At 35.4% G+C, this 25,137-nt stretch overlaps 1 protein-coding gene across 1 annotated transcript; it reads right to left on the reverse strand.

Moving 5' to 3' along the window:
* Nucleotides 1-899: 899 nt before the first annotated feature.
* LOC144449725 (protocadherin Fat 4-like) lies at nucleotides 900-25,099 on the reverse strand. The gene is made up of 21 exons (XM_078140303.1): nucleotides 24,189-25,099; nucleotides 23,046-23,228; nucleotides 22,246-22,401; nucleotides 21,050-21,180; nucleotides 20,319-20,504; nucleotides 19,582-19,774; nucleotides 19,005-19,228; nucleotides 17,623-17,781; nucleotides 16,729-17,073; nucleotides 15,886-16,078; nucleotides 14,863-15,056; nucleotides 13,462-14,380; nucleotides 12,574-12,761; nucleotides 11,604-11,715; nucleotides 10,482-11,090; nucleotides 9,664-9,855; nucleotides 8,741-8,917; nucleotides 8,027-8,215; nucleotides 7,032-7,136; nucleotides 6,201-6,414; nucleotides 900-5,662 (listed from the first exon to the last, which is right to left on the reverse strand). The coding sequence occupies exons 1-21, from the start codon at nucleotides 24,970-24,972 to the stop codon at nucleotides 4,963-4,965; spliced, it is 6,153 nt and encodes a 2,050-aa protein (XP_077996429.1). The 5' UTR covers nucleotides 24,973-25,099; the 3' UTR covers nucleotides 900-4,962.
* Between the last annotated feature and the right edge of the window lie 38 nt (nucleotides 25,100-25,137).

Here is a 25,137-nt window from a genome sequence, read left to right on the forward strand (position 1 = left end):
TGAGGCATGCATGTGCCGTTATCATGCGCCTTGATTGCTGTAATTAACAAGATCACATTATTTTGGAACAGGAGTGCAGAGGTTTACTCTACTGTCATTAAAAGGTTGTGAATTCTTAATATTTTTGTCGAAAAAGGAGTTTGTTACTTGTGTTGTGTGTCTGCATCACACCCAAATACACCACTTTCTTCCTTGTCTATGAATACACATCACCCCACCCCACCCCTTATACTGTTTGAGCAAGAAATTCAGGCTCTGATGTACCTTATAAGGTAAGTTGAGGAGACTGCTTTACAGTGTGTGCTGCAATGAAAGAGGAGTTTTTGTTGCAGGTAAAAAAAAACAAAATTTTAAATTTTAAATATTCTTACTAAATTTTCTTAGTAACAATCAATTTATTTTTAATAAATGATGATTTTTATTTGTTTTAGTCTAATTTTAAATTTTAAATTAAATTTGTTTTAAATTTTAATTAAAATATATAATTTTGTATCAATTTTCAATTTTCTCACTAAATTTTCTTTTTTAGTATTAAAGAGAATGTTCCCCTATTTCTTACTTTTCATCACATAGTAAGAAATAGAAGAAAATTATCTTTTAGGCGTGTCACAAGAAATTGATGTGTTAGTAAGGAAATTCAAATTGGTTTTGATGACAGAGTTGGAAAAACAAGAACCAGACAGGATTTTAAAGCTAATTCAAGCCATTTTATTTGCAAAATGGAGAGTTGATTAAATATCAGTGTGTATGTAATACAGATTCAACATATACATCAGATGTATCAGTAATTTATACAAATCATTCACAGCTAGTAAAAGCCATATTGCAGTTAAAAAATTCTGGATAAAAAATGTAACATTTCAGTCTGTGTATATATAAATGTACACTATCCCATAATTTTACCAAAGAGTATGTGTAAATGATTTGATAATACAACCAAAAGAAAATGCACAACAAACTACGAAGCGTTTAATATAATAGATTTGCATAGATTTGCATACTGACAAAATATTTTTTAAAGCGATGTGGCAGTTTTATCTACGAACAACTATAAAAGTATGAAATTGATATATTTATAAAAATGCTAAATATTGATATTTTTGGAATATAAAAAAAGCTTTCAATTGTAAATACTATTCAAAACAAAAGTTTATATATATCTACATATAAAAAATCTGCAAATAAAATATATTATACCATACTCAAGCCAAGTTATTGTCTTCAAACAGAAAATATGGATTTATATACCTTGGTCATGACAACCTGTACCTATGTCACTGGGTTTGCGATGTTTGAAAAATCAAGTCAAAATGTTTCAAATCGCCATTATTTTTCTAGATCTTTTCATAGATTACGCTTGAGGAGGTACAATCATATTATTCCCCAATACTCATCTACCGACTCGTAGTGACAAGGCCCCTTAGGTCACTCATATTTTTCTGGCTGAATGAAGAAAAATATTGGGGAATAATATCTAATTACGTAATAAGGCACTACATTGTACTTCAAACAACTGCTCACACAATGGTATAATTAAGTCTTTTTTTCTACTTTGTACACAAAACATAGAAAACTTGAGTACGTCCATAGACCCTGGAGTTGGTCTGTCTATGAGATATCCAAAAATGGCCACCATACTTGGAAGAGTTCATTATATTGAGAGGTAGTGTGAAAGACAGGATACAGTGTTTCAAAGTGTATCATGAGCAAAAAAAATATGTCAACATATTCAAAATCTGCAGGATTGCCAAAATACTGTATTTATATTTTCATTTCTCCATAGCTTTCAGACAAAACTTTCAAAATGCAGAAAAAGTTCATGGTCTCTACTTTTTCCCATCACTTTTTAAAACTGGATTTTCAAGGCATACTCCCCTCTAGTGTACATACTGATGGAATCTACCACACAGTTGCCATTCCCACTTGAATTTGTCCTAGTTCCCGTTCATTTTTTGTTCTTTTTTGCACCATTGCATCAAAATTTACCTCCCAATCAAAATTCTGATCAAAGAACAAAAGTAGGCAATGACATTTTGAGAGGGGAATAATTTGCAGTAAGAGTGAAGAAACATTAAAACCTTGCTGCATTAATACTTGACAAGTCTGGAAAGTTTGTCGCAATTAGGCCAAATTAAAAAAATAGTGTGTTTCGATAACCCGACTGACCCTTGTGTAAGCCCCAGATCCTAACCATTTTTTTTGCATGCCAAATGGTAAAATGGTAACAATTTACTTCTATTGCCATGTACACTTTCATGCTTTTGCCTCGTCTGTGATCACTTTTTAAAAATTGTATTCCAGAGAGAAATCAGATCTTTTTAGACTATAATACTGTTACAATACAGTCTGCATGAACTTATAATTGTCTTCATTTACTTGTTTTTCACCTCATCAAACTATTACAGAATTAGTTTGACCAACGAGTATCTTATCATGGTCGAAGTAATTTCAAAACAATAAAATCCTGACCTACCTACCCTATTTTCTGAATTCATGTTATCGGAAACAAATTTCTTATTATTAGTTTGCCTTATGTACCTGGCTGATTATAAATATGTAATTACAAATATTAACACAGTATTCTGGAAATTCTTTGTCATATATGGATATTAATAAACTGAACATCAGGAAAAGAAATAAAATTGAAAATCAAAAAAGTGAACTTGTACATATCCACTAGTTATTCTATGCTTCTATACATACAATACTATGTAGCATGCAGTTGCTTTTAGTTTCTCAAATATCACCATGACAACCATCTTTTTGATATTGACTGAAATAAAAAACAGTCTATGGATTTATACATTGGTTAAACTGATCCCATACTCACATTTTTAATACAAGGATCTCCTTGCCAGTGTGCCCTCTAATGATATCCAAATTTTGTTGTCGTGGGTCAAAAACTGGCATTTCTTGTGAGTCACCACATAGTAAGAGATAGGGGAATACCAAATTTTGGTGTGTCACTCGAAATTGTGTGTATCAGTGGCCCATCGAATTGGCACCAATTTTATCACAAAATTGCAGGTGTTTTTCCCCTTTTAGATGGTTTCAAATGAAAAATACAACAATTCACCAAAAAGAAGAAGATAATTTGCATAGAGTGTGTGACATTCGTTATGGGTAAAATACAACACTTTGTATGAAAGTCAACATACAAGAAATTCTTAATACAAAACATCAGTCACTATTCTGTATACCATACTATCCCATAATATTACAACCAATTTCCATTAAAAAAACCTAATCATTTTCATTCTGTCGATCTAACGACCAGCATTAAATCTTGTAAACAATTTTGTCTCTTTTCAAGATAAAAAACATTCTCAAATTTCATAAGAGATTCTTGTAAATATTTCTTACATGGTTTGCATTTGTTCCATAACTTACATGTTTTCATATCTCTATTTCCATCTCTTCAATTTTATCATCTTTCAAGAAAGCATAGGAGTGTTGAACTTGAACTTGAAGGCACAGACGGGGATGGTCCATTAGCAAATAAACCCATTTTTGTTTTCATTACAGACACACTGGAATAGTTATTACAAACCAATGTCCTCTCTGAAGGAAGTGCAAGGTTGAAAAAAACAAAAGGATAATATGCTATGGCCAATAGTTGGCGCTATTCTTAGGGTAGGTCTGGGAAAGGGAGCTGTTCTCAAAACTTTCTAAATTTTCAACACTGTTCAATGGCTTTTAGGCTAGGAAAAAAGATAGTTGCAATGAATTTGAATGACAAGGTCAAAGTTCACATATTTCCGACCTTATTTCTTTATCTATCTCTGTCTAGATACTGTGTTTTTATTCATATTTTCATTCCAAAGTACATTTGTGAAATAGTTTGCAATAATTTGCAATGTAATTTTGATAGTGAATATGACTACACAAATACAACACAAGCATGTCTTTAGGGTGAACAGCCAAGAATAACTCTCCATACATTATTGTATTTTTTTGTAAAATAAAGTATTGAAGAAAGGAATGCTGAATTTGATCCTACCCAATCAAAAATCATTTTTTGAAATCACTACCCATAATTCATGTCATGTGGCATGTAGATGACCAATCACTGTTACGATATTTCAAGACGATACAAAAGCAACCAATGAGGATCAATGACTTACATAAAACCTGAGTATTATTTCCCAATTCAATCATGACATGTCTTTCATAACAGACCGTGTTATTGGTCATGACATGTCTTTCATAACGGACCGTGCTATTGGTACAAAAATGTCATGGTATTGATAAACTTGTTGGTAAACTTAGCAAATTTGGGGCAGTTCATGAAACAAAATGGCTGACAATATATGAATGTGTAACCTTATGTAGTCTTCTGACAATTGTAAATAGTAAAGTCTGTGATAAAAATGTCACACTTTATCAAAAAGAAAAAAGAAAGTCACAAATTAAGTACTTCTTTTATGAACTTCTGCCTGTGTAATCACTCCTTGCCTTTCTTATAGTAGTACAGTTTGGTGGCAGTCATCAAAATGAAAGAAAAAAATTCTATGTAAAATTAAAACAATAAATGAACTGATTATATAATATGTGAAGATAAGAAAATGTCTATTTTCTTTCAACAAGCTAGCAGGCACCCTGTGGACCACTACTTTTTGAAGAAAATGATAGCAGGCAGCCTAATTTCTCAAAAACCAGATAGTGGACCCTCTAGTTTCTGGGGGGAAAAGATAGCAGGCACCCTAGTTACTCAAAAACAAAATTGTGGACCCTCTAGTTTTGTTTAGTTTTGGAAAGGACTGAAAGTTGTGATTATTTAGAATTACATTCACTGTTGCTACAGTTACAAGTGTGACCTAAATTTGACCTTCATTTGTAGTGGACAGTAAAATTTGGGGAAAAGTTAAAGAATGCAAACAGTGTTTTTAATATAAATTGTCAGTTGAAGTTCAAGGTTACTTTTTGAGACAAGAAAAAAAATGTTCTTCATTCAAATGTAAATCACTGTTTATCTTGGTTGCTATCTTCCTCCTCATCAGATTCATACACTGGATTATCCTTAGTAAGCTGCTGTGATGATTGTATTCCGGAATCGGGAGTCTGGAATTTCCTAGCAAGGTCTCTGACACTGTTCTTTGTGTTGATATTTTTTGCACTCTTTCGCTTCTCTTGTGCCTCTGTCTCGGAATTTCTTCGAGGCATGCCACCGAGCGTCGGTTCTGCTGACTCGTACACGGGATTCTGGAAAGCGACACTGGTGTGGTCGAGATCGACAACAAGTTCTTCTTTTTTCAAGTCATCCTCATCATCTTCTAGTTCCAATCTACGTGTCTCAAAGTTACCCAAGTTATTCTTATTTGAGGTGAGTTGCATAGTGCGTCCGTCAGTCACAATCCGCGATTCACTTGGTTCGGTTTCACGAGGTCGTGCACCCTGATTGTTAAACTCGGCCCTGAGATCGTTTGTAACTTTTACACTGACAATATTGTTTTTAGGGTTTTGAATTGGTCTGTTGGCAATACTGGCCATACGAGCTCTCGCCTCGTCATCCATTCCCTGTGATGTAGCCGTGTCTGGACCCATCATTTCCTCAAAATCAAAGAATGTTGGATTTTCCAAATCATGCACTTCGGATCCTTGCACAATTTCCATTCCTTGGAATTCTGGACCCATTTCAACTTTTTGATGATTTGGATCATACCTGAAAAAATATAGTACCAGAAAATTATGTTTTCATTTCACAACATCACAGAAAAAAAACAAATTATTGTTTGTGAATTGCTGGCAAAATCTACTTCCATCTGCTTGTGTTCAGACATTTACAAATACATAAATTCCCCTTTTTTGAAAATTAATAAAAGAAATTTGAATTATTGTACGTGTACTAGCAATATATAATAACAGTACCAGGCAGTCTAAAAAAAAATAATTTTCTGATGGAAAAAAGAACACAACTACCTTAAGAGAAATAGAACACTGCCCTCACAAGTTCATAAAAAGACACTGTACATCATGTTTCACACAAATGACTTTTCACAAAAAAATGATTAAGGCAAACTTTCTGTAAAATTTACCAACTTTTTGACCCATTTCACTTTCATTTTAGGCTAGAAACATAAAAACTGTTCTTATTTTGGAATATCAATCAAAATTTGGCTAAAAACAAACTAAAATTTCATGAAAATTGCATTTGCAGTGTCAGTTCATACCTATGTGTATGTGTGCATGTTATTTCTCACCTGACTCTGGCATGGCTGGACATTCTTTTCTGAGCCAGAACTCGTCTACGTTTATTCCACACGAAGCAGATTAACAATATTATGAGTAGAAGGAATGCTGACACTCCTATTATGATATACACCATGTTTAATGGAAACTTGTCATTTTGTCCGTCTGTGCCTTGTGCGATTTTCAAACCATTTAACATTTCACAATGTGCACCGGTGTAGTTATCTGGTACATAAATGAAAATGACAACCATTCAATTGTTAGCACAAATCATCTCATTAACATATTTACATTTATCATAATTTGATACCAAAATTATCTCAATATTCATAAAATCAGCATTTGTCACATTCAACACACCAAAGCTGACATTGTCATGCTAGTCAAAATCTTATATAGAGCGCCCTCTTGTGGTGGTACAGCAGACTTGTGTTGGTCAAAGAAAATTAAATATTCGAGTCATTCTATTCAAAAACCCAAAGATGGCGCCCTCCAGTGGTACCTGACAATTTCATGAAGAAATTTTAGTCATATCAAGTAAGTTATTTGTCATGCTTGAGAATCTATAGCTGAATTTGCAAACATTTCTTCAACAGTATTCTTTCCAGAATTTCATCTACACACACTATTTTTCCTATATTTCCTACTTCTTATCATTTTTTGAAAATAATTACTATTCATTTCGACAAAACCTGGGTGTGTACTTGACAGAGCAATGACATCTGAGTTCCTTTTTTTTTTGCTAAAATCAGATACACATATTTTAACAAACAAATCTCTTATTTTGAAATTTCTAGAAATTTTCAGTCCCCCAACTCAGAATGAGATGACTATCGACTTACTTGCACATATACAGGCATATTTACTACCTAGGTAGGGTACACATATACCATGACCAAAACACGGATTAGGAGTACAGATACTACCATCCACTGCACAATTCACACCTGAAAACAACAGAAAAATAATGACTTAATCAGGGACCATCGCTTTCAGACACAAAAATCACGAAAAATAATCGCGATTTGGAACATTTTGACTCATATCTTGAGCATTGCAAAATAGGTGATATGGACACAGCTCGGTTGTCATGACATAGAACAACCAAGGTACACAATCCATATTTTCTGTTCAGAGATGATAACTTGGCTTGAGTACGGTATAATCACAACTAAATTGTTGAAAGTAGCAGATAAAGGAAAACATGGTAAGAATTGAGACTTGTAGTTTGTTAAATTGAATGTCAGTGAACAATGACAACTACTATTAAAATATTATACCATGAACAAGCCAAGTTCAACAAAAAATATGGAATTAATATCCTGGTCTTTCTATGTCACGCTAACGTGTGTCAATGTCCTTAGTTCTGCTGTGTTCAAAATACGAGTCAAAACATTCAAAATTATCATTACTTTCCCTGATTTTTCTTAGATATTACTGGCGCTGGTATAATTATGGTATTCTCCAATATTTTACTTCATTCAGCCTGAAAATACTCATGATCTAAGGGTTGTTCCTTGGCTGAACAACGAAAAATATTGGGTAATAACATCTAAGTGAATACTGGTGACTATTCCTGGAGTTGACACTCATAAAAACTGGTGAATATCAGTGAAAGTCTGATCATAAAGACAAATAACGGGAAAAAATCTTGAAATACCAAATGATTGAAAATTTTCAAATACTAGAAAATAAGCTCTCATCTCATTGAGTATGGGTCAATACTAAACTTCAATGACCATTTTTGTCATTTTGACCTTCTGCATAATTTGTATATTCCAAGAATAATTTCAGGTGTGCAGCATTTCTAGAAGAGGTCGAGAGCTATAGGACTTACCAGTGAGGGGAGGTTTACATGGTTCACAATCCTTCCCTCCATAACCGTACATACACCCCTCGCAGTCTGGTGAAAATGGTTCGAGACATCGACAGGCATAGTTGTGGCCACTGGAGTATGGGATACACACACCCTTATTTGGACAGGTAACATTCAGACAAATAGTACCATCAGTTTCACAGTTTATACCTGAATACATTAATGTATATAGAAACAGAGATGTAAATATAATGTTGTTGACTTTAATCGGGAAAATATGTTGTTGAGTATTGAAACAGGCGGGAAAAGTTCTCATTTGAAAATAAAGGTACGTCATCGATGCAAAAAGTGAAAACAGCCGGAATATTTAACTTTCTTGCCATGAGGCAACCATTGTCTTTTACAACCGTACAACTACTCCTAATTTACCATATTTTCAATGGTTAACAATTACACTTCATATTAAGCACTTTTTCTATAATTATTTTAAGTTTCTGTGTATACTGGGTCTTCTTTTCTTTTTTTTTTCTTCTTTTTTTTTTTTTTTGGGGGGGGGGGGTTATTTTGTTGTTGTTTGTTGTTGTTGTTGATGTTGTTGTTGTTGGTGGTGGTGGTGGTTTTGTTTTTGTTTTGGGGCTTTGTTGTTTGTTTGTTGTGGGTTTTTTTGGGGGGTTTTTTTGTTGTTGTTGTTGTTGTTGTTTTGTTTTTTTTTTGGGGGGGGGGTTAAAAACTAACCTGTAAAGGGTTCTTTACATTCACATTTGTAGCCACTAATGGCATCAATACACTGTCCTCCATTCAGGCATCTGTTCTCTGCACAGTCATCGACATCAACTTCACACTTGTCACCTGTATAACCCCGCTTACATCGACACTCATAACTGTTCAATCTATCAACACACTTATCAGTTCCTGCAACAGAAAACCAGAATTTAAATGAACTATAAAAATATGATAATAATGATAAAATAACTGATATGATTCCAAAAATCCAAAAATTATAATACCCAAATTCAAAAATTTACAAATTTATCCTGTAAGTATGCATAAACCTATCATTTGAGAATTAAATCGTAATTCTGTGGGCATACACATAATGGTGCATAGAGTTGTTTTAGCTGTGCATTCAGATCACAAATGGAAAAGACAGTGGAACATGCACATGTTTGCATCGTCTGTACAGAAGACCGAAGTTTTCAAAAACTGTCGGTATTTTAGACATTTTTCCTAATCCAACAATTAGTTTTACAGTTACATTTCTGAACTGTGATATCAAAATTACGGCACTTAATAATGACAAAAAAACTTAACACATAAATACAGTTATGCTATGGAATGTACACATTGCCTTCAAATCACATGGCTATGACATTATGTGTATGGAACACTCTTAAATACATGCAGCTGAACATCTTGTAATTGGCAATTAAGTGTACATTTATCTGAAAGACTTCTCATCAGTTCGGAGAGAAACGTTAACCCTGAGTAATTAAATCACTGCGTTATCAAGGTCTGTAGTAGACGGATCGAAACGTCACATTCGTTTCCAATTTACCATTCCAAAGTAACTATATTGTACTCTCCTCATGATTCTTGGAACCATCAATTATATATTCTTCATTACATTTTTCATCTAATTCAGTGATTTCCAAACTTACCGACAACACTACAAGTGTTATTCACACAATCATCAATTTCTCTATAACAGTCCGGGCCTAACCATCCTTCCTTGCAATTACATGTAAAATTCCTGACTCCACCAACTCCATTCTGACAATCACCAATTGTATTATCTGGATGGCATGGATTGTTGGCACAGTCATCCACATCAGTACATGTAAAACCATTACCTGCAACAGATCATGCAATAAGACAATTATTGACTTGTCATCACACAACATATGCAATAAATCTATTATTGACTACCCATTATCATGTACAGCATGTATCGCTTTTGTTGACGCATTATTAGAATACATCCCATAATAAGTCCATTAGATTTATTGCTGATGACAATGTAATAAATTTATTATTGAATCTGCAATTTGACCAATTAACGCTTTGAATCAGTACTTTCAAGATGATGTGATCAGACCTTTACTGACTGAGTACTGACCAACACAGTGCCTTTAGGCTGATGGTGTAATAAAGTTATTATTGACTACATGTTGACCAATCACCACTTTCAGGATGATGATGCAATACAACTGTTATTGACCTAGCATTGACCAATCACTACTTTTAGTGTGATGATGTCATAAAACTATTATTGACATGGCTGCAACCAATCAGTATTCAGCGTGATACAATAAAATTAGTATTCACTTAACTTCAACCAATCAGTCCTTCAATTATGATGCAATAAAAACTGGTATTTAACAATCAATTGAGGATGATAATAACACTATTATTGACTTCAGTTTTGACCAATCAGTACTATTATCATCAGAGAGTGATAAAAGTATTAATGACTTACCAACAAATCCAGGTAAACATGAACACACACTATGTAGACACTGTGCAAATACACTGCAGTAGTCATTTTCTTTGCATTTGTTGACGTCTGTCAACCTAACAGTAACCTTGCCGACATAACTCAGTCCACCGACATCAGTCACCTGGACAGTGAGTTCATATAAATCATTGTCCCACGCATCTACGGACTGCAATAATTTCACTTTATCACCCTCAATTCCAAAGAAATCATGGGAATCATGATCACCAAAGAAACTGAATGTGAATTCGGTATCGTCCTCATCTGGATCGGTCGCCTCTAATGTACCAACAACAGAACCGACAGTCAACGTCTCTGGGATGGTAATAGCGGTTGTTCCGTCAATCGTCAACGAATCTGGTGCTTCGTTTTGTGGTTCAATGTCAATGTCAAAGTTCTTTATGATTTCAAGATCCGTGTTGACTTCAATGACTCTGATTTGGACCGTCCAAACTGGCGTGATTTCGTGGTCTATAGGAGTACGTGATATTTTCAGTTCAGTCTCTTCGATGTAGAAAGGAACGCCTAGTGATATGATCTCATATGCATATGCAGTTCTTGTGTCATCTGGATCAACCAACCCAATATGAGCTGTCAGTGAAAAATGAAGTACAAATTTTATGTTAACAGAATCTAGTGTATGTATAGGTTGTAATTGCCAGTACATGAACTACTAGTAGATTAAACTGAAGAGTTACACAGATTAAGATTATACTAGGGAGTTAAAGAACAGATCTGGACTAGCCTAGGGAGTTACATCAAAATCCCACACTGATCTACATTAGGCTTGGATGTAACATGACAAATCTGAACAAGACTAGACTAGACTAGGGAGTTACTTGAAAATTCTGGACTAGACTAGGGGGTAAATTAAAAATCCAGACTAGACTAGGGAATTCAATTAAAAATCCTGACAAGACTTGGGAGTCAAATTTAAAATGCAGACTGGACTAGGGAGTTAAATTAAAATCCCTACTAGACTAGGGAGTTACTAGTACTTGAAAATTCTAGACTCGACAAGGGTGTTAAATTTTAAATCTAGACTAGACTAGGGAGCCCTATCGACAGATCTTAGCTAGGCTAGGGAAATATAGATTGACTCACCAATATGAGTGTCTTCAGGACTATTCTCTACCACACTTGTAGAAGATAGTCCTATATCAATGGGTGCTTCATCTACATCCAGGACAGCGATCTTGACTGAACGTACTGTACTCTGTAGATATACAAATATTATGTGTTAAACTTTGAAGAAATATTACTCAGATATTGGTGATATTGGCTGACTGTGAAAGTAGACACAAAGTGATACAACGAGTAATTCTGAAACTGAAGTAAAGCACTTTCTATACGTACTACACTCATTTATAGCATTCATTATTACAACAAGTAACACTGAAGTAAAGCACTTTCTATACGTACTACACTCATTTATAGCATTCATTATTACAACAAGTAACACTGAAGTAAAGCACTTTCTATACGTGCTACACTCATTTATAGCATTCATATTACAACAAGTAACACTGAAGTAAAGCACTTTCTATATGTGCTACACTCGTTTATAGCATTCATTATTACAACAAGTAACACTGACGTAAAGCACTTTCTATATGTGCTACACTCGTTTATAGCATTCATTATTACAACAAGTAACACTGAGGTAAAGCACTCTCTATGTGCTACACTCGTTTATAGCATTCATTATTACAACAAGTAACACTGAAGTAAAGCACTTTCTGTATGTGTTTAGTACAGTCGCTTATAGCATTCATTATTACAACAAGTAACACTGAAGTAAAGCACTTTCTATATGTGCAGATAAACATTTCAGATAAACATATGTGTTTATAACAGAACACCATGCCATGTGAGTTCCAGTGTGGGTATTCAGGGGTATTTGCACTCATGTTGCAGTGTTTTCTACTTCACTTTCACTCGCTACACTGATGAAAGTACTGCCACAGAGAACACTACAAGCACTCATGCAAATACCCTGAGTACACCACACTTGCACTCACGTGTCATGGGGTTCTGTCATAGCCTTGCCAGTGGTGACCAACAGTATACTCACCATTGCTGGGTTACCATTATCAGCACATTCTAAGTATATCATGTATTCATCTTTATCTTCATAGTTGAGTTCTTCTCTGACTAGAATACTATTTGTTCCTGATTGGATCATGAACTGACTAGGTATCTCATCACTCCATGAATCATCCGTTCCTGTGGCATCAGTCTGACGACGACGTCTTCTAGTTGCTAAAAAAATGTATACACACATTCAATGTATTACTATGAGGCTGATAACTGATAACAAGCAGACAACTTAAAGTGGCCATATGGATGAGGATTGGGTATTTATTTTTTATTTTTACTTTATAGAACAATTGTATCATGGCTTCCTACTTGAAAAATCAATGTGAAATAACATATGCCAAGTCCTTGTTTGTGACTCAATAAACTGCAAAAGGTTAATAAATGTGTACAATCTTTGTTATGGTATGTACAATAACAAACATTTTATACATTTTTTTTTACTTTTTGCAATGTATTGAGTTACAAACACAGAACATTGTCAATGTTGTTTGATGTTTAGGAGGCCATGATGAACTTATTTTATAAATTAAAAATCCAAAATAAATATGCAATCCTCATCCATATGGCCACTTTAAGTGAAGTACAGTAAGGTCTTTCTGAACTCCCTCCCCCTCCCCCTTCCTCCATCACTACCATAACAATTTCTAAATTTTATTTTCAATACACAATGTGCAGTTAAAGCAAACCTAACAGATCTTTTCCTTTAAAATTAAGTATTACAGAGTTCAGACAAGTAAAAATTGGATTTCGTCAAAGGGAAAAGTTATTGTAAGACATCAAAAAACAGAAGGAAAAGTTATTGTAAGGCATCACAAAAACTTAGAGGTACTAGGGTTTTCATTTATGGGACAAAATTTCTTACTTTCTGCTTGGAATTGATGATAAGTGGCTTCACTGATTAGTTGACAGAAGTGTTCTTGTCGCTGCATATCAGTGTTCTGGTTGTCCTCGTCTGTTACAAAAACATACGCAACAATCGTAATACCAGTCGTCGCATTCTCCATCACCGTGGCAACTGATGATGTAATAACACTACCATATATGTCGTCATCATCATCTGGTCGGTTTGGATTGACAGTGGTGTCACTGGGGTCAGCATCGATGACAAATATACCTGATGGTACATCGTTTGCGTTTAAGACGTTAATACGAAAAGAACCGGTTACCGGAGACTGAAGGTCTGAATCGTGACATTCCAAAATAAGGTCGTGGTATTTCACTCGTTCATAATCAATAGCGAATCCACTTCCTACTCGTAATCGGATGACGGTTCCGTTATGTTCTAATTCAAACCGATTGCCATCATTGTTTGCCATCGTACATAAAAACGCTTGATTCTGCGAATCAGGATCATCGACGTATATTTCACCGATTAGTGTACCTTCAAATGACCCTTCCACAACAGTGTCAGACGCCAACGTAATTGATCTTGGAGGCTCGTTTACATCTAACACTGGTATAATCAGAGTCTCCACATGTGTAAACGATGTTGGACGCCCGTTATCCCGAGTAATGATCGTAACTTCCAATGCCTTGATCTTCTCATGATTAATAACACTGCCATCATCAACTTTCAGTTTGTTACCATCTACCAGTTTCAAGGCGTTTTGTGGATTCTGCGCCTCTAAAGTATAACTAAACAGTTGCTGGGAGTCCTCATCAATTGTTGTAAGTTCTGCCACTAGAGTGTTGATTGGTGAATTTTCATTGACGGCTGTTCCAGCTGGTATCAATATACCGGTGGGAGGATCATTGGTATCAAGAACTTCAACTGTCACCATCTGAAAGTTGAAAGGAAACAAAGTGTTATACACACAAAGATGCTGAGCCTTCAGAGAAATACTAACAAGTGCAACACGAAATGCTCTGCGGTACTATCAAAATAATTAGATGCTTATATTCCCCACTATTTTTCTTCGTTCAACCAATGAAAATATGAGTGACTTAAGGGGTCTTTGTAACTATGAATTGATAGATGAGTATTGACAACCCTTAGGTCACGAGTATTTCCAGGCTGAATGAAGAAAAATATTGGAGAATAACATAATTATACCAGCACCAGTAATATCAAAGAAAAATAAAGGAAAGTGATGGTAATTTTGAAAGTTTTGCCTCATATTTCGAACACAGCAGAATCAGTGACATAGACATGTGTTGTCGTGACACACACGCACGTTGTCATGACGTAGAACGACCAGAGTATATATTCCATATTTTCTGTTCTAAATGGCTCGTGCATGGTATAATCAGTATTAAAAGTTACCTTTGTGACAGTCAATCCTTCAGCATCCGTTGACGTCAACGTAATTTCATGAGTGGATTTTTCTTCATAATTCAGATGTACATGAGTTATCAACTGATCGGCTATAATAGCAAAGTAAGTGTGTGGTGTGACGGTATAGGTGAAGGTGTCATCTTCATCAGGGTCGTCTGTTGTCAGGTAGGCAATCACTTCACCTAATGGAAGATAAATGGAATAGATGGTAAAATGTCTGAAGGAAAAAGTGTGGGATAACTTTAATGTCTTAGAAACGTTTCTTTCTTAGCTGTTTTAACTCAGGTGCCACGGTAACTTGAATATTTCAAATTTCCTACTATTGATAACTTGCAATATTTTTAATAATTTATGGTAATTACTACATGGTAATAGATATTAATATTGATTTACACACATGTAGATATGGACTGCCTCCAGTCACTTAGGATTTTTGAATTTATTAGTCATTTCAAATATTGGAAAATGTGGTCAACTTTTTTATTTTTCCCAGTTACTATTAGCCTCCCAAGGGACTGATATCATTCACCAGCACTCAGGGGAAGCTGTACTTTCTTCTAATATCACAATGTACAACACTATAAAAACAAAACAAAGATAGCTTTGGCCTAATAAGAAAATTATGTGGTTCTGATTACGCTCAATTTTAGAATAGGTGGGGAGGTAGATTTTTTATTTTATTTTATTTATATTTTTTTTCTAAGTGTGTAGTTCTGGTTTTCCATTGTTTTCCAAATGGTCTCTGTGTTGTTTATTTCTTCCTATCAGATGTACAACCATTACAGATTGGAAGTACAGTTTTACTTTGTCTTTTTAAGTAGATTCAAGTTTCCTTATCCACTATTTCTCGTGCGACTTCACAATTTTTGCGATTTTATTATTTTTTCTCAAATATGTACAAAAAGTTTAAGGTCGGCTGTGGAAGCTAGGTGGGGTTAGGTAACCGGAACCAAACAAGTATTTTTTTTAGGCCTTACCAACAAAATACAACACAGAAAGTATGAAGCTTACCAATATCCTGGTTTTCTTTGACTTGAAATAGTTGTGATGTAGACTTGATATCAGTTGGTCTTTCATTGACGTCATTCACTGTGATGTCAAAGGATCGTTCGGTCGACAGTCCTCGTTGGTCCCAGCATTCAATGTCAATTGACAATACTGTTCCACCTGGTCCTTCATAGTCCAAAACACCGAGACTCGAAACCTAAAAAATAAAGTTCGCATAAAACTTTACAAGTCAGTTTTCGGTTTATCCTAGAAATAGATAAACAGTAACTGAAGAAGACAACAAGGTATGTTAGCTATAGCAAATGTAATTAATGCATCATTGCTGATGATTTGAAATGATCTAAACGATACCACAATTATGAAGTGTAGCATGATGTTGGTGAATATCTACTTAGTGCTTGAATTTTATGTTATGTTTTTCTATTGAAAGTTGAAGTTGCAATCACCCATTGCAGACAATAATTGACAATTGGCTCACATTGGTGGAACTGCATTTAATAATCTAATGTTTGAAGCAGAACAATCCCAACAATAGTATTCTGCAGTCATAAGTTGAAATGTACAGAATTCTGGGTTGAAATGTACAGAATTCTGGGTTGAAATGTACAGAAATCTGGGTTGAAATGTACACAAATCTGGGGTGAAATGTACACAATTTTTTTTTTTTCGGGGGGGGGGGGGGGGGGGGGTTTGAAATGTACACAATTTCTGGGGTTGAAATGTACACAATTCCATATTGAACTGTACAAAAATTCCATCTTGAAATGTACACAATGCTGGTTTCAAATGTAAAAGATTTTGTGTTCTCTGGACCCTAGCTCTTATGTAATTTTCAAATGTACTTACCACAAGTGTTAGATCCTGTAATTCAAACATGCCATCAGCATCGTCTCTCAGGATACAAGTAAAATGTTGTAAATGATGATCGCTGTCAGGATCTGACACCATAATATAACTAACAATTGTACCAGGTGGAGTGTTCTCATCCACTGAGTTTAGATTTAATGAAATGTCACTTGGTGGTTCATTCACATCGATCACAAACACCAAGAACTGAAGAGGAGAGGATGTCTTTCCTTCCGAGTCTATTTCTCTGGCTCTGATCACCACTGTCATACTTGGTTGATTTTCAAAGTCTAATACTCTTTTTGTCACCAGTCTTTTGGAGTTGCGAGTCCCTGTGGTATATAGCTGCAAAGGATGAGAATTGTCAAATATAAATAAGTATTAAGTCTTATGAAGAGAAATTGTGAAATATAGACATGAAAGTTTTGTAGAGTTGCAGGTTCCTGTGGTATATAACTGCAAAGGAGAGAAATGGATGGTGAAGTTTATACATAAATATTTTGAAGTCGCAAGTTCCTGTGGTATATAGCTACAAAGGAAGAGGAATTGTGAAATATATATAAGAAAGTCTTTTGAAGTTGCAGGTTCCTGTGGTATACAGCTACAAAGGAAGAGGAATTGTGAAGTACATACATGAGTCTTTTCGGAGTTGCAGGCGCCTGTGGTATATAGCTGGAGTTATGAAATATACACATAGGCCTTTTGGAGTTAACAACTACTCTGGTATATCATCGTACAAAATGTCTAGAAATTTTCATCATATGATGTTCACCAGATCCGGTATTATATATTGTGAAGTCTTAACAAAATTATTGAAATTTAAGAAGTATCAATAAACATACCAGGAAGTAACTGATGCTAGATATCATCAATAAATTGTTTAATTTTTCTCACCTGGAATGAATTTGTTGGATCTTCCGTGATATCAAAGTCAATGTCATCCCCTTCTGGGTCTTCTGCTGTTACTATGCCAACCACGGCATTATTGATATTTTCTTGAACCACATTGTTGTGTAAAGCTAGATTTTTAGGTGCTTCATTGACATCTGTTACCTAGGCAACAAAGTAGGACAAGAAATGATGTAATTTGTCAATGTTTATACCAGCACTGTACTATTTTGTAATTAATTTTAAATCTATCAAATTTATGTAATTTCTAGAGTATTATTAAATTAAAACAGAAATATACTGTAAATATACTGTAATGGTACCAAGACATGGTATAAATGTAGTAGTGAAGTTGGCCAATATCTGTTGGTCAGTAGAAGTGAAGTTGGCCAATATCTGTTGGTCAGTAGAAGTGAAGTTGGCCAATATCTGTTGGTCAGTAGAAGTGAAGTTGGCCAATATCTGTTGGTCAGTAGAAGTGAAGTTGGCCAATATCTGTTGGTCAGTAGAAGTGAAGTTGGCCAATATCTACTGGTCAGTACACATGTAGTAGCAAAGTTGGCCAATATCTATTGGTCAGTAGATGTGAAGTTGGCCAATATTTGTTGGTCAGTAGATGTGAAGTTGGCCAATATCTATTGGTCAGTAGATGTGAAGTTGGCCAATATCTATTGGTCAGTAGTAGTGAAGTTGGCCAATATCTATTGGTCAGTAGAAGTGAAGTTGACCAATATCTATTGGTCAGTAGATGTGAAGTTGGCCAATATCTATTGGTCAATAGAAGTGAAGTTGGCCAATATCTATTGGTCAGTAGATGTGAAGTTGGCCAATATCTATTGGTCAGTAGATGTGAAGTTGGCCAATATCTATTGGTCAGTAGTAGTGAAGTTGGCCAATATCTACTGGTCAGTAGTAGTGAAGTTGGCCAGTCAGTACACATGTAGTAATGAAGTTGGCCAATATCTACTGGTCAGTAGTGGTGAAGTTGGCCAGTCAGTACACATGTAGTAATGAAGTTGGCCAATATCTACTGGTCAGTAGATGTGAAGTTGGCCAATATCTACTGGTCAGTAGTGGTGAAGTTGGTCGGTCAGTACACATGTAGTAATGAAGTTGGCCAATATCTAACTGTGTAGCGAAGTTGGCCATTGTCAAGTGGTCAGTACACATGTAGTAGTGAAGTTGGCCAATATCTATTTAGTCATTGGTGTGAATAGATTACGACGTTGACTAATATCTATTGGTCATCAAAACATTCAGTGTGAACATAATTTCATATGGAGTCAAGATCAATCAGTCAATAACACTGTCTGAGTGAACGTACCATTAAGGTCGTCATGTCATAGTGGTCTTAAAAGTTGTTTCTAGTTTAGATACAAAATACTTACTGAAATGGTGAATGATTGAACAGTCATTCCATAAGTACCAGTGACTTGTACCGTTATAGTGTATGTATCATCATCTTCATAGTCTAACGCTTTATTGGTCAACAGATTCACCGCTGATGTTGAACTTTGTAATGACTGCAACACAAACGTTCCCTCACCACTGCTCATCAGATCGAAGGTGAAAGTATCACCTGGGTTACTGCTGCTGGAGGCTGACAGTTGACCTAGGGTGAAAGGTGAAAGGTTGGTAATTATCACAAAATATGTACAATTTATTATTATTAAAACTACTTTTTTTATTTACATGAGCTTTCAAAACAAATGTGAATTGGCAGTTTGTTTCAGATCAGTTGTCAATGGTTTCATACTACAGTAGATTCTTCTGTTCCATTTCCACTTAACATGACCTTATTGGCTGTTACTTATTATATCTGCAAATAACAGCCAATCAAAATCACTTATCTAAAACTAATAGTCACCCCAACAATATTGATCATGCTAATTGGTTAATAACTATCATAATTATTGATAACAGCCAATCATAATGACTGTTGCAGTCATTTGTATTCCTACTTACCAACAACAGTATTGATTGGACTATTCTCGGCTATTATGTGGTCATGTAATATGATGTCGATATCTTCATTGCCTTCTGATGCTGTCACTTGTAGATCTATCTGAATGTCACCTGTCTGGGCACCTTTGTTGTCACTACATCGTACAATGATACTTCTAGTGTGTGTGAAAGTTACTGATAGGGCTTGTGCAACCTGTGTGATGTAAACAATATAGTTATTCAACAATTGTGGCAACATTACTGTCACCATCATTATTACTATTACAAGCACCATCATCATCATCATCATCATCATCATCATCATCATCATCATCATCATCATCATCATCACCACCACCATCATCATCACCACCACCACCATCATCATCACCACCACCACCATCACCACCACCACCATCATCATCATCGTCATCCTCATTATTATCATCACCATCATCACCACCACCACCACCATCATCACCATCACTGTTACCACCACCACCACCACCATCATCATGATCACCATCATCATGACCATTACAACCACCACTACCACCACCACCACCACCATCATCATCATCATCATCACCACCACCACCACCACCACCATCATCATCATCAATATCATCATCATCATCATTGAGTACAAATCATACAACTGTAATGTCCAACTAATTTCACAGTAGATGAATTGGTAACAAAGCATTCAAAAGAATCAATGCTATAACTTTTTCAACCTTTTTAAAACTAACACCAACCTGTAAATGATTTCCTTGTACAGCAAATCTACCACCAGAGTCGTCCAATAGAGTAAACGTATGAGTATCTGATAGATCCTCATCTAAACAAGTCAGGGAAGCAAAGTTTTGACCCTCTGGAGTAGCAGAATTGACAATGTGAGCCGACACCCTCACATCAGATGGAATATCATTAGCATCTGTTATCTGTCACACAAATAGAAAATAGTTTTATGATTCAAATATCATAAAATCTATCACATCATTTCAGATGTCAAATGAATATAAAAATACTTAGAGTTAAAAAGATTTCTTGGAAGGCAATTCAGATTTTCACTGACATAAATTCAGCATTTTTGAGAGATGTACTACATATATTAATATGACTGCAAGTAGAAATTGTCATTTGATTCTATGAACCCAGAGGCCATGAACATTTATTCTCGGATCACTGCAGATGCTTTTTTAAATAAATTTCCATTATTATAAGTTAATTTTTGGTCATTTTATCAGCTGTTGTTAAGTCAAACACTTTTTCACAGTGAGGTCGATTTTGCCCTCTTTGACGTGTCACTGACGTACACAATTTCTAGTGACACACAAAAATTTGGTGTTCTCCTATCTCTTACTATGTGGTGACTCACAAGAATTGCCAGTTTGACTCACAACAACAAAATTTGGCTGCCACTAGAGGGCACACTGGTGAGGTCATAACTACCTGTTTGTGATTGTGACCTCTAGTTAAATCTTACCTCAAAAGTGACATCCTTTTCACTAGTTAAACCACTGAGATCAGTTGCGATGATTGTGATTTGATTAATATGACCATAAGACACAGATTCGTAATTAACGCCATCACTACCCAGGATGATTTGGTGATCATCTTGGAGACAGAAAGAAATGGGACATGCCTTTGTTAATTGTAAACACTTCATCATTGGGGTCACAATATTGTATTGTTTGATAAAAGGATCAAATTATACAGTACTAATATATAATAACGGCACCCATTTCGGAATTGAATACTCCCCAGGGAGGTGTGGAAGTAATGGGCTGTTGTGCCACTATAGATCTGTGCCAGGGGTAATAATTGTAAAGCACTTTGAGCACAGAGTGGGAAAGCTCTACATAAGCACCAGCATTATTATCGTAATGTATCATAGTCATTTTTCCATGTATAAACCATAAATATGTCGTTCTATGTCATGACAACATGTGCCTATGTCACTGGTTCTGTTGTGTTCAAAATATGAGTCACAACATTCAAAATTACCATTACTTTCCCTGATTTGTCTTTGATATTACTGGCGCTGGTATAATTATATTATTGTCCAATATTTTTCTCACGACCTAAGGGTTTTATCACTACTCATCTAGTATCTCGTCATGACAAGGGCCTCTTAAGTCACTCATATTTTCCTTAGCTCAGTGAACGAAGAAAAATATTGGGGAAAAATCTAATCATATAAGAAACACAAGTAACAGTTTAACTTATGAAATATTTTCTTTTTGAAATTTTTTCTCACTATAATCAAAACAAAGAAGTTGTGGAAAAAGTTTTCTTGGAAAGACCTGTGGTTATCAAAGAGGAGAGGGTATTAGTATTGCATGGGATATTCACTAAGAGAGAAGGGTCGTACTGTAGGAAATATTAAGTTATAAAATTTGGAGTAGTAGTATGGGAAACGAGGTGTAAAGGTGAATTTAGGGTATATGCAATAAGAACTACTGTGTTCATTTCTAGAACTGTATGTTGTCTAGAAGTCTGATAAACTTTTTGTCACAAAAATTTGCGTGAAGTCTAAAAAATACAAATTACATGATGAAAGAGAAAGTTTTAAACTTTTTTCATATCTTTGTCACTATATTTCTAACAATATATATAAAAAAATTTCACTAAAAGATAAATTCTTTTCTAAGAGAAGTTACAACTTCTGTTAACACTTACTGGTAAAGATGAATCTCTCACTGGCGTCAATCATCGTGAATGTCAACAGGTCATCTGCATCGGGGTCAGTGGCATGAACAACTGCGACAATGTCACCAGGCACAGTTGTTTCCGTGATGCAGGCATCAATGCCGAAATTGTCTGGTCCAGTATGACCTGTAAAGGTAAGAGATATGAACATCAACAAACTGGTGAGTTCTAGTGCTATTTTACAGTTCTGAGTTTTAAAGTGGCCATAAGGATGAGGATTTGGTATTTATTTTTAATTTTTAATTTATAAAACAATTTTGTCATGGCTTCCTACTTGAAAGATCAATGTGAAACAACATTGACCAAGTCTGTGTTTGTAACTTAAAATAGTGCAAAAGCTAAACATTATGATTCATAGATTCAAAAATTCATTCTGATTTTAGGCCTGTCTGGCCTCTACTGTCAGCTCTATGCTAACTTAGTCATGAGATTCCTCTGTACTACACTGCAGTCTCTATATAGTGAAATGTCAATAGTGTTTTCCTTAGAATCATAATACAAGGGTTGGTTTTCCCATAGCTTATCTAGATCTATTTACAAATGCATATTTTGTTAGATTTAGATGAGACAATTGTTTTATAAATCTTAAACTGATGACCTCTGGTACTCGAGTCAGATCACAGCTGCACAAAATTTGAAACTTCTGGGTCATATACTCCCTTCAATATTTTGAACATTTTAATCATGTCACCTCTTATACAATGATAAGTTAATGAGGGGATCTTAAGCAACTGTAGTCCTTCTGGATAACAAAGCATAATGTGACTAACCTGGACCACATGGTTTCAAGATGGTAACAGTGATGTCATTTGGTGGTTCATTCTTATCCTGCAAAGTAACTGTGATAGTCTTGACAACAGAGTTACCAGCACTGTCTGTACATTGTACATCAAACGAAATACCACTTTGGTATATCTCATAGCTCATGTCAGCTCTCACCTTAATAGAGTGTCCTGTCAAATCAAAGGAAAACGTTCAAGTTCATGAAAAAAAGTCTCAGGAAGTGAAATCTGTTGATGGGATAAAGTCAGGGGGGAGGGGGAGGGGAGGGAAAGGGGGTTATTTCACTAAGATTTAGTCAAAGTAATTTTCATTTTCCATACTTGTTTGATGACAGCATTGTCTCCAAAAATGTTTTGTTGTCAAGCTGACGATGAGAAACAAATTCACCATTTTCCTTTGCAACATCACAGAGCAATTCAAATTTGCTTGCAAAAGTGTTGCGCAAGAAACCCCTCGAAATATCTCTTTCTGACAAAATACTATCAAATGCAGTCACTGTGTACACAACCACTTTAAAACCTCATCTAAAACTGCCGACATCAGACCATGGATGAACAGAACATGTTACAAACACCTGGAAGGTAAACAACTGAATTGGATTAATAACACTTGGCACAGCATGTTGGAAGTAGAGAAACTTGTAGTTACATTCCATCATTTGATAAGAACAGTTTTATGGCCTCTTTACATAATAGTTCATGTTCACAAACAAATTAGAAGTTCCCCTGGCATTTAGAGGCCATAAAACTGTTCTTATCAAACCATGAAATGTAATACAAGTCACTGTTGTTCCAACATGCTGAGCCAAGTGTTATTAATCCAATTCATTTGTTTGCTCTCCCTGTTTGTAACAGATTCCATTCATCCACAGTTTGATGTCAGCAGTTGTATTTGAGATATGGTAAACCTTGATATTTCCCCCTAAAACAAAATTGTATGAATGTTTGGTCTGCAACTGGTTTCTGTAGATTAAATCATAGATTTTGAGTCTGGTGCATTACATATGCATACAAAATGGTTGTGAATGATTTATTAACAAGTACATATTTTTTAGCTCTTTTCTTTCCTCCATAAAGCAAGCAAAAAATTTTGTGGTTTTTTATGAAAATGTTCAGTTTTCCAGTACTTACCATCGATCAAAAAAGGTCCACTGCTACTGACCAGTGTAAAGACGTGAGTATCACCTGCATCGGGATCAATTGCTGTCAGTGTCCCCACAACTGTGTCAAGGTCAGCATGTTCCATTACACTAGATGTTGATAGAACAATCCCAGTCGGTGGTTCGTTCACATCAACTAAACCGACTCGTATCGTTGTCCTGGTTGTCAGGCCACCAGAATCCATAGTCTCGATGTCCAGTAAATAGAATGCATTGGCTTCGTAGTCAAAACAACCGACACTATTGACCACTAAATTTTGTCCCTGCACGTTGAAACAGTTATCGTTGTTGAGAATAGAGTACACGTGCGTGTCTCCTTGATCGGGATCTTCGGTTTGAAATCGTCCAATAACTGTTCCCATTACAGTGTCACCACCGATTTTGTACTCTTTTACATCAGCACCAAGAAAAGTGATTTTCGTTGGTGGTTCATTTTCATCCAAGACAGTGATTTCAAATACCGCACTGTTTGTAAGAATTGGGGATCCATTGTCACGAACCTGTATATGGACTTGGTGACTGGATGACGTCTCGTAGTCCAAAGGCCGATTAACAATCAAAGCTGTCCCCGAAATTGAAAATTTGCCACCAGCATTAGTGATCAATGTATAATTAAGAATCTGTCCATGATCAGGATCGGTGGCTGTCAGCTGTGCCACAACATCACCCACATTTGCATTTTCGCTGACTGTATTTTGATTCCACATCGGCGTACCAGGTGCTTCGTTAACGTTGATCACTAACACATGAATCATCGAAATCTGCGATTCTGGAGGAATACCGTTATCAGTCGCTAAAACCGAAACAGAATACGACGATCTTGTCTCGTAGTCTATACCATCACGAGCTCGCAATGTATTATCACTACCAATGTAAAACGGGCCTGCGTCACCTCGTAGAAAATATGTAAATGTTTGCGT

Source organism: Glandiceps talaboti, chromosome 18 (assembly GCF_964340395.1).
Source record: "Glandiceps talaboti chromosome 18, keGlaTala1.1, whole genome shotgun sequence".
NCBI classification, from domain to species: domain Eukaryota; kingdom Metazoa; phylum Hemichordata; class Enteropneusta; family Spengelidae; genus Glandiceps; species Glandiceps talaboti.